At 43.6% G+C, this 14,415-nt stretch overlaps 1 protein-coding gene and 1 pseudogene across 4 annotated transcripts in view; one reads left to right on the top strand and one right to left on the bottom strand.

Annotated features, from left to right (window-relative positions):
- Window positions 1–7,962: 7,962 nt before the first annotated feature.
- Mapre1 (microtubule-associated protein, RP/EB family, member 1) overlaps window positions 7,963–14,415 on the bottom strand; it is a 28,093-nt gene continuing 21,640 nt past the window's right edge. For all 4 annotated transcript variants that reach the window (NM_001429679.1, NM_138509.4, NM_001429680.1 and 1 more), the window contains 2 exon segments: window positions 7,963–9,616; window positions 11,538–11,690. In NM_001429679.1, the coding sequence (NP_001416608.1) occupies window positions 9,560–9,616; window positions 11,538–11,690 (210 nt within the window). In that variant the 3' untranslated portion in view covers window positions 7,963–9,559.
- On the top strand, window positions 12,524–12,961 carry Rps27a-ps8 (ribosomal protein S27a, pseudogene 8; annotated as a pseudogene).

Here is a 14,415-nt window from a genome sequence, read left to right as displayed (position 1 = left end):
TAGAGACAAGAGGAGCCTGGGGCTCACTAGCCGGCTAGTCTAGCTGAAACAGAGACCTCAGGTTTAATGGAGACTATGATGGTTTGAATATGCTTGGCCCAGGGAATGGCACTATTAGGTGTGGTCTTGAAGTAGGTATGGCCTCATAGGAGTAGGTGTGTCACTGTGGGCAGGGGCCTTAGGTCCTCTCATCCTAGCAGTCTTTTAGCTGCTTTCAGATCAAGAGGTGGTTCTCAGCTCCTCCAGCCTCGTGTCTGCCCAGATGCTGCCATGTTTCTGCCTTGATGATAATGGATTGAACTCTGAACCTGTAAGCCGGCCCCAGTTAAACCCCAGCAAACACAGAGACCCTGTCTCAAAACCTAAAGTGGGGAAAGATAAAAGACAACATGGACCTCCACAGGCGTGCACACCCATGCACGCACATGTACAAGCACACATGTGCATGCACACCAGAGAGAGACAGACACCGAGACACAGAGAGAGACAGAGACACAGACAGAGACACAGAGAGAGAGACAGAGAGACAGAGAACAAGCACACGACAAACTCTGTCACGTAAAGCAAAGCAGCTAAGAAAGCGTTGAAGCCTGAAGATGGTTCAAGGAACTCTCAACTAGAAGCAATCTATGATTTTGCATTGGATGACAGACTGGAAAAGTAAAAACACTCTAGGGCCCAACAGTAGGTGAAACTGGAAGGTGGGCTCTACATAAATATAGACTGCATTTGTTTTCTGGTCTTAAGAATCAAGTACCTCGAAAGAAACATATACTTAGGTACTTTCAAGGGTAAAGAGACCGGAGGTCCCTAACTTGCTCTCAAATGGCTCAGTAAACAAACATGGCAGATCAGGGCAATAGTCACAGTCTTGGGGAAGGGGGTGCCGTCATACTATTCTCCCAGCTAGTGCGGGCACATGCTGGTGGTATGGGCATGTGCTTTGTATACACTATGTACTGGGTGTGAGATTCCATGGGCACAGGCATGCCCATGGGGGCCAAAGGACAACTTGGGTGTCATTCCTCAGATACCCTCCCCTCTGGTTTTGCTGAAACAGGTTTTTTCACTGACCTGGAGACCACCACGTAGATTAGGCTGACTGGGCAGCAAGCCAGGAGCCATGGTTGTTTTTTTTTTTTTTTTTTTGTTTTGTTTTTTGTTTTTTGTTTTTTTTTTAAATGTGGGTTCTAAGGATCAAACTTAGGTCCTGAGTATGTAAGGTAATATTTAACAGCTAAGTCATTCCCCAACCCCTCAAAACTAAGTTTTATAAAAGATGTATGTCTAATGACAGTTAATGCTGGTGAAAATGTGGAGCAGGAGGAACACTCCTCCATTGCTGGTAGAAACGCAAACTTTTACACTCACTGTGGAAATCAGTATGGCAGTTCCTCACAAAAATAGGAATTGATCTACCTCAATATCCAGCTATACCACTCTTGGACATATACCCAAAGGATGCTTCATCCTACCACAGAGACTTTTCTCATCCATATTCATTGCTGCTCTGTTCATAATAGCCAGAAATTAGAAATGACCTAGGTGTCTCTCAATGGAAGAATAGATAAAGAAATGTGGTACATTTGCACAATGGAACATTACTTGGTTGTTTAATAAAAATGATATCATCAAACTTCCAGGCAAATAAATGGAACTAGAAAAAAATCATCCTGAGTAAGGTAACCCAGACTCAGAAAGATAAATATGGTATATATCCACTTATATATGAATATTAGCTATGAAATAAATTATAACCAAGCTACAATCCATAGACCGGGAGAAGACAGGCATAAAGAAGGGGACTGGGGTGAGTGGGGGGATGACAAATAGAACTCCCTGGAAGATAAAAACACTTATGGGTAGAATGCATGCAGGGAAGGAGGAGAATGAGACTGGGAGGATCAAGGGGAGGAGTTGGAACTGAGGGAGGGACTGGCGGGGAGACTAGGATTGAAGGGCACGGGGTGGGGGCAGGATGAAATGACTCCTAATGATATTCTGCTATACTTATAGTCCATCAAAGAGGCTTCCTCCTACAGCAGATGGGAACAAATACAGAGACTCATAGCTGGACACTATACACAGGGAGAGACCTTGGAACGCAGTTTTAAACGAGATAAAATTCCTCCCTTTCAGAGATCAGGGAGCCCCACAGAAGAGGCAGGAGTGGGAGAGACAGGAATGGAGGACACCAGAACAAGCTTCTCTAAAACAACCGAGCAGAGCTCATATGAACTCATAGAGACTGAAGGCATAGGCCTACACAGGTCTGCATCAAGTGCCTGTAAAGTCACTATAGCTTTCAGTGTGGCACTTCCACAGGACTCCTGAATGTGTGAACAAGCGGGTCTCTGATTCTTGTGCCTGCTCTTGTGACTTTTATTTTTCCGTTGGTTTGTCTTGTCCAACTTCTATATGATGGTTTTTGTTTTCTTGTTATATTTTGTTAGAAAAAAGAAATATATTTAACCAGAAAAAGAGATGTGCCTGCGGTCCTGAACTGAGGCAAAGCACCAAGTGAGATTACAGCTATTATTCAATGGCAGGAGAGACCACTCAAAAGAAATGCAAAAGGCCCTGGAGGCAAGGCTCAGTGGACACCACATCACACAGGAACCTTTGCATTTCAACCCAGAACCAAAGAGGAACAAAAGAGAAATGTAGGTGGAGGGGAGAGGAAGGGAAGGAGGAAATAGGCGATTCCATTTATATTTAGAATCAGAGAGCAAGTAAGATCTGAAGTCATACCCGCTGCTTTAACAGACCCAAGAGTTCTGCTCAGAACAGATTAGAGAGGGGAGAGAGCAAGGGGGGTACAGATCCAAAAGTGAGAAGTGGGGGCATGAAAGCACAGGAAGGGAACAACTGACTTGTTACATTGTAATTGGTCAGCACTCAGGGGTCGGGCAGATGGCTCAAAGCTAAGGACGTCTGTCCCAGAAATGAAGCAATGCTTCTGGTTCCCACTCAGTCCCAGAGTGAAGCCAATGACTCCTAAGGCCAAGCTGTCCAGTTTTCAGAGGGCATTCACCCTGACCCAATTTGACTTCCACATCTAAGCTTGACCCAGACTGCTACCGGTTTTCAATTCTCACTTCATTTGTAACTCTTGGCTGAGATCCCTGAGTCCTAGGCAGAGGGCTTCTATCTGACCTCAGAGTCAACCAGTCAAATTTAGAACCAGGGAACTGAGGAATTACACGCGCGCACACACACACACACGCACACGAAGGGAAAGTCAGAATCCAGAATCTAACCCATAAACCAAACACAGCCGTTTTTTACCCCATTTGAGACCTTTTATTAATGAAATCGAGCTCACAGAGAGCAGGCAGTAACAGCAGAGAGCCGGGACAAACGTGAATACAAAGCGACCTGCAGGACAAGCACTGGCCAGAGCCTTGCTTTCAAGGGAGCCAGGTAGCCCTAGGTAAAACAGCTTCACCAAACCAAAAAGACCAACGGATTCTCCCAGTTCAGAGAGCAAATACAACAAAGGCTCTCTGACACAAACACACCCCAAACTCTGCATCGGCCCGTTATTTGGGCAGAGAAAGTAAGAGCATTGCATCTGAGATAGGGGAAACCTGGACTTGATGTTTTCATCACCCTTCACCACGGCAGAAATGCTGGAGACTTCTGCTAGGGCCACGGATTCCAGATCTTTGCACCATAGTGTGAGGAACTGAAAATGACCAAAGTGTCAAACACCACCACCAGACAAAAGCTTCCTTCTTGGGCCCACACAGAGAACATCAACACACCCAAATCAACATATCCGACATACTGCTGGATAGGAAAAGCCAAGTGGATGAAAACCATAAAGAGGTGGGGTGTGGGGGGGAGGCACAGAAATCTTTTCAAATAGAGTTTGGTTAGGTATGAAGACACTGGAAATTTTTTTATTTTTATTTAACTTGTAGGGGGTAGGGTAGAGAGCTGAATCAGTGGTTAAGAACACTGACTGTTATTCCGGAGGACCAGGTTTGATGCATCTACATGGTAGCTCATAAAAGTCTTTTAATTCCAATTACAGCAAATCCAATTAATGCCCTATTCTAGTCCACCGCCTTGGGTACTGCGTGCACACGGTGCAAACATACATGCAGGCAAACACCCATGCACATTAAGGAAGAACTGTGTGGCCTGTGCATGGATAGGGCGTTCAGGTGGGCTCACTGGAGGTTGAGGAGGTAACTGCAGCCGGCTCTTCCCTCCTCCACGGGTTCCGAGATTGGGGTCAGGTTGTCAGATCTGTACAACACACACTTAGCTGCTGAGCCATCTCGTCAGCCTGAAACTAGAGATTTTTATAGTAAAAAAACACACAATTGATGTTTATTTTTGGTTTTGTCCCTATAGAATGTTGATTCTTAAGACAGTTTCTAATTTCCAATGACAAACACTAACTTAGTGGTAGGGTTTTGGGTTTTTTTTTTTTTTTAAGATTTATTCATTTATTATATATAAGTACACTGTAGCTGTCTTCAGACACACCAGAAGAGGGCATCAGATCCCATTACAGATGGCTGTGAGCCACCATGTGGTTGCTGGGATTTGAACTCAGGACCTCTGGAAGAGCAGTCGGTGCTCTTAACCACTGAGCCATCTCTCCAGCCCGGTAGGGTTTTTTTGTTTGTTTGTTTGTTTGTTTTGTTTTGTTTTTTAATTAAATCCTATTTTCACTGACTAAACTATCAGTATTTAATATAGCTAAAACAAGGTATGAGGTAATTTCCCCCTAAATGGGGTGGGAGGAGAAACAAGACTTGGTTACAGAAATTCATTTTAGGAAAAGTTCAAAAGAGTCAAAATATAATCAGTAACTCAAGATCTTTAAATGTGGGAAGGCATAGAAGGAAAATCTAGATAAATCTCAGCACGGTGATTCGGGAAAAGCTCAAAGCCTACTTGAGATGAATTCAGACATTACGACCTGGAGAATACCCTTGGACATGTGCTCTAATCCAAGGGCATGCTGATGGCTGAAAGGACTCTCAGGTGGGAGGAACCACAGCAGTCCCTCAGGGCCACCGCCTCACTCACACTCAGCAACATCAACACTCTCCCCTCGCTGTGGATCCTAAAATGGCATCTCTCTACCTTTCGGCTCTATGTAACTTGCAAGCCAAGCATGGTGGTGCACACCTGTAATCCCAGCACTTGGAAGGCAATGTTAGAAAACTACTGTGAGTTTGAGGCCAGACTAATTTACACCCAAAGTTCCAGGCCAGCCAGGGCCACATAATGAAACCCTCTCAAAAATGAGTAAGATTACTGAGCTGTGAGGTGACACAAACTTGACATCAACACCTATCTGTAAAAAACAAAAAACAAAAACAACAAAACCACATAGCTTACCATCCTCAAAAGGAGTTTAAAATTTTCAAAATAAAATATTCATGGGGCTAAATGTGTGGCTTGGCTGATGAAGTGTTTGCTTAGCACGCATGAAGTCCTGGGTTTGATGTTAGGCATGGTAATACATGCCTATAATCCCAGCATTCAGAAGGTGAAGGGTCCAACGTTCAAAGTCACCCTAGAATACACAGTGGGTTCAAGGCCAGTCTGGAATAGATGAGACCCTGCCTCAAAACAAGGAGAAGATTTAAGCGTCTAGATAAAGGAGACTAGAAATGGGTCTGGAAGCTTAGACCCCCTCACCTAAACGATTCAAATTCATGAAGCTACCCAGCAACAATGTTACCAGAAAGCCCCTGAGTTACAAGAACTCATTCACTCAAAGCTGAGAGAAAAGATTGGCCTTCACAAGTTACAACTATGCAGTAACATGGCTACCACATAGGTCAAGGGTTCTTGCTATGGTCAGTTCAGTGAAAGCACAGAACCCTCCTTGTCTTCTGAGAAAATCCTACACACCTAGTTAGCACAATGCAAGCATGATGAAGAGCGATACATGACCATCATGCTGTTCGGTTCTGAAATTTTATAAACTATGAGAATTCCAAAGTATGACGTCATCACTCACAGAAGTGACGGAACAGAAAAACAACCTGTGGTTCATGGACAATGATCACATGCTATTGTTTAGCTTAGCTGGAAGCAGTTCCTTTCACCCTCCCTGCTGACAACAGTGAGATTTGGGTCACACACACACTGGCAAGCTAATCTGACCGGACTTGTCTGTCAGGCTTACAGCCCACAGCCTGATTTGTAAACTAAGCAAACCATGGACTAGGGGAAAACCACCCAAAAAGCTCCTCACACTAACACTCACGGCCTTAACCTTTAAAGTTTCCCTGAGGAGACCCACAGTCACAGCAAAAGAAAGCTGCTTCTGTCCTCACTTCACATCCTGGAGGACAATTCTAGAACCATGGATAGTCTTTTTAAAACCAGTGAACTGGGAGTCTTCAATTCCTCATTTACATGAAACACTGAATGTGTCTAGTCCTTCACCTGGAAACAACAGGATGAAAATTGCCTAAAGACAGAGGAGCCCAACATCACCAAGCTGAGAAAGAGGCAATAAAAGAACTCAGCACTTCACATCCAAAATACAGTCATGCCCTGAATTTTCAGGGCATAAAAACCCTGTTCTATGTTTTTTTCTAATCTATAAACAATTTCTGGCCACAAAATAATGTCTCCTGTTTCCAGACAGCAGTTTCTGCACTTGCCTGAGGCCCTTCCAGCCAACATCTGAGTCCTTGATTCGCAAACAAGAAAACATAAAGAGGTGAATTAGAACCCTCACATCCTATATCTCACTGAAACACTAAGAGTAAAAGCTCCACCTGGGCAGGGCCCAGGTCTAGGCCACCTGAGGGGCATAATAAAATACAGATACATCATCTCCCAACTCAAGAATTTCTGAGGGTGAACTTCTAAACGTTCTACACCAAACAAGCTCCCACATCAATTTAGCCTGAAGAACAGATCCTGAATCCCTATCTATCCGCAGTAGTCTGTTCCTCTGCATACCAAAGGCCATGCCAAGCACGTTCAAGCTGCACCATCACCCTAACCTCAGTCAGTCACATTGAGGCTTTATATGGCCAAAACAGGTCAGTGGATGCAGTCTCCACTTCACCCCCTACCTACTAACTTCTCAGCTAACAGCACCCATCATGCATCACTTCAGGGTGTCTTCTTAATGATGAATGCAGATGGTGCCAAATTCCCCCCCAAACTGGTAATGATCCTGGATGGAATCCTCCAGGGGCAGCGCTGAATATAAACTTCACGAAAATCACTAAGTTTCACTTCCAGAACAGCCATTACTGTAGGTACTCTCAAGATCAGATGAAATAACCTTTCATTTAACATTTCAATATACAAAAACACGAGTGGATCACATTTTAAACTCATTTTTAAAGGTGTAGGACTTTACAGAAAAGAGGCAACAACTTTACTGTCCAATTTAAGAGTGTACTGACTGACTCTGTAAATGCATTTTCACCACAATGAAACAATTACCTCCAATTAAATCATCAGCCAAGCACTGTCCAGCTGCATTCCTAACAGCTAGGTCAGGCTTTCTGCTTCTGTGAGGGAAACCTTCTCAAGGTACCAGGAATTTAAAACAGTGGAAGACTGAAAACTGTACTGTGAACTTTTTTAAAAAAGAAAGAATTCAACATAAGCAATTTTAAGCCAGGCATGAGAGCACACAATTCCACTCTTCAAGAGGACGACGACAAATTTGAGCCCAAACAGGACAATAGTAAAAGCCCTGTCTCAAAAAACAAAAGGAGGGAGAACGAGGACGAGGAGGCAGGGAGGGAGGGAAGGAGGGAGGAAGGAGGACTGAGGAAGGAAAGAACCAATTGGTTAGTTTGGGAAGTGAGGGATTAAAAGATTAGTCCTAGTTGAGAAAGTAGGGATCACTTCTCAGCCCACTGCGAGCTCGGCTGAGGCTGAGGATGGATGCGTAGCTATCTTATCTCTAGGATTAAAAGCTTATACCCGAGGCAAGACACATTTCAGAAGACAGGACACTCTTGAAATACAGAATTTTATTTAAAAACTGTTTAAAGTAGAAAAAAACCCTGTCAAGAAAGACCAGGTGGAAAATGGGTTCCCAATAAAATGGAATTGGGGTCAACAGAAGTCTGAAAGGCCACAGAGGAGGAAACAGCACCGCTGTCGTTGAACAATGGCTAGTTAACTTACTTTTTTTTTTTTTTTTTTTGGCATTGTTAATCACTGAATCTGGATTTTCCTCTGAATTCCACAGAGCATGCACTACATAACAATCTGTCATAAAATGCCTGTTTCTACACACAGCATAAGACACTCTACCACCAGAAACAAATCAACACAAACACGTCAGGGGCGGAACAATCTCAGTAGTGGGTAACACATTGTGCAGAGTTCTGCCAAAGGAACTGAATAGGCTGTGGGTAAAGCAAATGAGGGAGAATTAAGGAATGAACTATTTTAAATATTAATATTTCAGTCATGGTACTGTATATTCTTAAAAAAAACATTTTAACATTAGTAACACACTAGAGAATTTTATCTCCAAAGAGATTAGTGCACTGGCAAAGTTCTCAGGTGACAGTGGGAGCTGTGACAGCAGACAGCGAGCACCCTGGCCTCACAGAGCCCAAGGTGGCACTGGCCTTCACTGATCACTCCTTTGCCAGAGGTCCAGCAAGAACTTGCAGCCCGGTCACCTGCCTGCTGTATTTACAACCCTCAGCAGCAAACTTAAGGAGTCAGAGGTCAAAGGGAGCAGAGAAGAGAACGTGTTAAATGTAAACTTAAAAGACAGTATGCTGGGACTCAGCACCCATTCAAATCCCAGAGATGTGGGCAGGTCCCACTGGACCTGGGGGACAGTTTGAAAAGATGAGAGGAACGCCCAAGGGAAAGCTGAGCTCTTCGCCTCAGGCACTGCAGGGCCCAGACGCCCTCTCTTCACCCAAGCAACCATGCTGCTTGCTTTTATAGCAGGGATGCAACTGGTCAGTGACACAAAATGGCTTTACAGAACTTTCCAAACTTTACTTCTGGGCCAAAGTCTACAACCGTAAGATTCAAGCTGCACTGAAAGGCCTACGACAGCAGGTTCCAAAGGATCTAAAGTCTGGCCCTTCCTTCCCAGACACAATGTCAGACACATAAAATCTCCTGTCATGTTACACTTTATATTTTGAAATATGGAAGCATATTTTTAAATACTCTTAAGGCATTTATTTATTAAAACGTTCTCTGCCAGAATTTCACATTAGCTTAGAATTCAATTCAGTCTTTACACTTCTGAGGTTGTCACCTCGTGTATTATAACCCCCTCCCTTCTCCATCGGTCAGTGTGACCAGCATCCACATTGAAGGGCCCCATGGTTGGCCTCTCGTTCCCCTGGTGGACCAACTAGATGTTAACACTGCTCTGCTACAAGGCAAAGGCTCCTAACTCAAACTCATCGGAAAAGGTGAGACTTCTGCAAAGTGCACTTTGAGAAGAGGTACTTTTTGCTTATGAAAAGAAACCAGTGAATCCTCTAAGATTAATAAAAGGGAGTATTTAACAGGTAAGCACATGATTTGGAGTGAAGACGTCGGATGTTGCTCTGCTGGTCCAGACTGCTTAATACTCTTCTTGTTCCTCCTGTGGGCCCCCCTCGTCAGGTATCACAAAGCCTTCCTGAAGAGGGAAAATGAAGAGAGGAAAGCTGTTACTCAACAGTGCCAGCTCCTCCCTCGCCTCACCTGCAGCAGTCTCCCTGTCTCCACACGATTGGCACTTAAGCAGAACTAGGTGACCACTACTGTACTTTTTAGACAATAGCATTCATACTTTTGTTTTAATTTTTGATATAAGGTCTCCCTAAATAGCCCTTGCCTGCTTCACACTTCCTGTCCTGCCTCTGCCTCCTAGAGCTAGGTTTAAAGGTGTGTCCACCTCCCAGCAACAGCCCCACTTCTTTTTTTTTTTTTTAAAGATTTATTCATTTATTATATATAAATACACTGTAGCTGTCTTCAGATACACCAGAAGAGGGAATCGGATCTCTTTACGGATGGTTGTGAGCCACCATGTGGTTGCTGGGAATTGAACTCATGACCTCTGGAAGAGCAGTCGGGTGCTCTTAATCACTGAGCCATCTCTCCAGCCCCCAGCCCCACTTCTTAATGCCAAAACTACACACAGATTATTCTCATAGCATTAAGAAGTAGTGAATATTTATGTGCCTAAATGTATGTTTAAAAAATGTGTATTCCCTCAAAATATCCCTAACTCCAAGTCCAGGAATGGTGGGTCACACCGGTAATACCAGCTCTCAGGAGGCTAAGGTAGGAAGATGGTCATGAGGCTTGAGGCCAGTCTGTAACTACAGACTTGAGTTCCAAGGCAGCCAGGGTAGAATGAGATCCTGCCTCAAAAAACTCCTAAGAGAGTTCCAGTAGCAAAGCACTTAATTATATACAAGACAAAACTGAATTCAACCCCCAGTTGCTTAAACAAAAACATTCCCAAAACTCAGGATGTGCAAACAGGAGTTCAGGCTCATCCGCTACAGAGTGAGTTCAATCCCAACCTGGTATGAAAGCCTTGATCAAAAACAAACAAAACTTTAGTTGCCCATCAATTCAGTATCCTAACCTGAGTGCCACACTCATACCTGTAATTCTAACATCTGAGGGGCTGAAGAAGGGGGACTACTAAATACAAGGTTTGCCTGGGCTATCTGAAGATAAAAGGCTTAGTATTTTGCCCGAATTAACTCTGCCTTCAGGCATCTTTGTTACACTGAATGCACGTACTGAACCACAGCACCTGCAACAGTGCAACACAATTGGTTCAGGATCAATGAGGGCTGCGAAGCCAAGAACAAGGTAGACTCTGGGCCCCTCCCCCTGCTCTCTGTGCTGTACAGCTCTTTCATAAAAACACATCTAGATTTGTCTTTTCAACTAAATCTGTATGACTTAAATTAGTTGAGATGCACTTTCACTGTAAAACTCCTACACCTTTATCATCTTTTTGATTTTGAACATGTGTACAGTTCACTCTATGTGTGTGACACAGACCTTTGAGGTGTGCATAATTACAAATACTGCTAAACAGTGGACACAGCCAGGTATTAATCCTAAACCTAAGGTGAGGAAAATCAGTCTTTTCTGATGAACTAATGTCATGATTAAAGGCTAAAATAATAAAGTGATAAAGATGAATCCAAAGAAAATTACAAAAGGAGTCAGGCAAGCTCCTGACTGGGAGGGAGAAGCAAGGCACACCTTGGCAGCTACGGGCCAAGGGCTTCCGTGAAGGCAGTCCTAATAATGGCAACACCACCTCCAGGTGAGTGGTCTGCAAATACAGAAGCTGGGCACACCAGCCACTTCCCAAGCTTCTTGCTTCCTCAAGCGAAGAAGACACAGGAACTCTGGGATACCTAGGGAAGACGCTCTTTGGCTAACTTGAAGGGAGTCAAAGGTGAAACTTTCTGGTAAGTCCTACACTGGAATACAGCTACCAGCACAAAGTGAGGTGAAATCAACATCGTTACATTTCTTTCTTAGGTGGCAGAATAGAAAGAAACTCTCTTCAGGGAAACACGTACATCTGTGGCATAAAGAATATCTACAATCCTCTGCAGTACAGGGTCATTTTCCCCCTCATTCTCCTGGCAAATCAATTCAATGTTCCTTAGCTTGCCGAAGTAGAAATCTCTCTCCTTCTCCAAGTCTTCAACAGTAAGCTTCAATACTTTGACCTGTACAAGATATTGAAAACAGTGAGCACCGGTGAACCAATAAAACATCAAACCCCAAAATGATGTGGATTTTGATCAACGTTTTAAAACATAAACAAAATTCCAGTTCAGTTTAATGTCAATTTTCTTCAGCCTCAGATAAATAATATATACTAGTTCATGGCAGCCTTGACTGTGAGTTCCCAAGAAAGGGCAGCCTTTGAGCCTGCGAGACTATACCTTAGAGCTGAGCATGGTAATATATGCTTTGAATTCCAGCACTCTGGAGGTAGAGGAAGGCTCATCTCTGAGTTTGAGGCCAGCCTGGTCTACATAGTGAGTTTCAGGAAAGCTAGGGCTACACAGACAGGTTACCCTGTCTCGAAAAAGAAAAAAAAAAAAAAAGAAGAAGAAGAAAGAAAGAAAATCACACCTTAACTAGTAAGGAGCTTTTCTCGGATATGGGATCAAAAAAGAGAAATTTAAGGCTGACTGAAGCGGAAGAAGAACCCACAAGCCAGCTCAGCACAATGACCAACAGTTATAACTGAGTCCAAGACCAGCTAAAGCAGAGCTCAGTGGGTCGGGGGCAGTTCTAATCCCCCATAAATTCCACTAGAGAGCTTTGATTTCCACAAAGACGCTATTAAAAAAAGTTTAAAATTTATTTATTAATTACATGTAAGTACACTGTCGCTGTCTTCAGACACACCAGAAGAAGGCATCAGATCTCATTAGATGGTTGTGAGCCATCTGTAATGGAATCTGATGCCCTCCTCTGGTGTGTCTGAAGACAGCAACTGTATACTCACATACATAAGTAAATAAATCTTTTTTAAAAATTAAGAAGTAATTCTTCTTTCCGATCCGCCATCAAGGGTGGAGCTGCCGCCCTGATGCAGATTTTTGTGAAGACCCTTACAGGTTGGTCTTTGCTGGTGAGAAGCTGGAAGATGGCCGTACTTTGTCTGACTACAACATTCAAAAGGAGTCCACGCCCCATCTCGTGCTGAGACTTCGTGGTGGTGCTGAGGAAAGGAAGAAGTCTTACACCACTCCCAAGAAGAATAAGCATAAGAGGAAGAAGGTCAAGTTGGCTGTGCTGAAATACTATAAGGTGGATGCAAAACCAGGCGACTTCATCGGGAATGTCCTTCTGAGGAGTGTGGTGCGAGAGTTTTCAGGGTAGCCACTCTGACAGGCATTTCTGTGGCAAGTGGTACCTGACTCACTGCTTCAACAAACCATAAGACAAGTGGTTGTGTATGAGTTAATAAAAAGAAGGAACTGATAACTGAAAAAAAGAAGTAAATCGTGCCAGGCGTGGTAGCACACCTTTGATCTCAGCACTCAGGAAACAGAGCCAGTTGGATCTCTGAGTTCAGGCCAGCAGCTTGGTCTAGGTAGTAAGTGTGGGCCCTGGACAAGGGGCTGAGGTGCCTATCTTACATATCAAAGCAGACCTGGTCTCCAGTTCTCCCTCCAGCTCTCAGTGCCCCTACCTGGCAAAACCTGCCCAACCTTAAACATTTGCAGTCCAGGGCCTGAACTGCCCTTCCCCAAGAGTTTCCTCCCTATATAATCCAGGCATTGTATGATATCTGTGTCTGTCTGTCTGCGTCTCTTTTTCTCTCTCTTCTATCTCTCATTCTTTTATTTTTCCTCTTTTTTTCTCTGCATGTGTCCTTTCTCTCCCCATACTCCATGACTTCAATCCTTGGGGCCAGTGAACTCACCAGAGAGCAGCTTTTCAATAAACTTGTCTTTAATATACTCTAATCTGATTTAAATTGGCCCGTTTCACTGGTGGAGGAATAACCTATTAGTGTGAGTTTCAGACCAACTCACTAATACATACCAGAGATATATACTGAGACCTTGTCTCAAAAAATAGATGGATCAATAGACAGACAGGCAGACAGACAGACAAATAGATAATAAGATAAAATAAATAAATCTTGTGGCTGGAGAGATGACTTATTGGCTAAGAGCACAGTACTGTTGCAAAGGATATGGGCTTTGTTTCTAGCACCAACATGGCGACTCCAATTCCAAGGAATAGTCTCTTTTTTTTTTTTTTTTTAAAGATTCATTTATTGTATGTATGTGAGTGAGTACACTGTCACTGTCCTCAGACACACCAGAAGAGGGCATCAGATCCCATTCCAGATGGTTGTGAACCACCATGTGGTTGCCGGGAATTGAACTCAGGACCTCTGGAAGAGCAGACAGTACTCTTAACCACTGAGCCAACTCTCCAGCCCAGGAATAGTCTCTTAACACGTCTGTCCTTCTATATACACAGATGGTGAACAGAAACCCACACAGGCACACACACAGCTACACACAGTAATTCCAGAGCTTAGGAGTCAGGCAAGAGGATGGCTAGTTCCAGGATCACTTAGGCCACACATAAGACACTCTAAAAACTTTTTTTTAAGTTACCATCTCCAGGATTAGTTAGCATGTGATTCTTGCACATGAACCAAGGATGAGTACTCCACAGTAGCTGTGTAGACTACAGTGCTGCTCTCAGCCTAACACACCCATCTGGCTCCATTTCTCCTGTGTATCAATAGCTACAAATTCAAATGCTTTCAGGGCAGCTAGACAGCAAATGTATCAGAATGGGGTTCAGACTCAGGTAACCTGAAGAGAGCTTGAAATCCTTCATATTAACTTTTTAAAAACATATTCAGGTCAAGAGCCAGGTGTATTGGTAAACATCTGTAAATCAAGTGCTTAG

Source organism: Rattus norvegicus, chromosome 3 (assembly GCF_021556685.1).
Source record: "Rattus norvegicus strain SHRSP/BbbUtx chromosome 3, alternate assembly SHRSP_T2T, whole genome shotgun sequence".
Taxonomy (NCBI): Eukaryota; Metazoa; Chordata; class Mammalia; order Rodentia; family Muridae; genus Rattus; species Rattus norvegicus.
The sequence above is the reverse complement of the archived record's forward strand: the minus strand, read 5'-3'. Positions and strand labels throughout refer to the sequence as shown.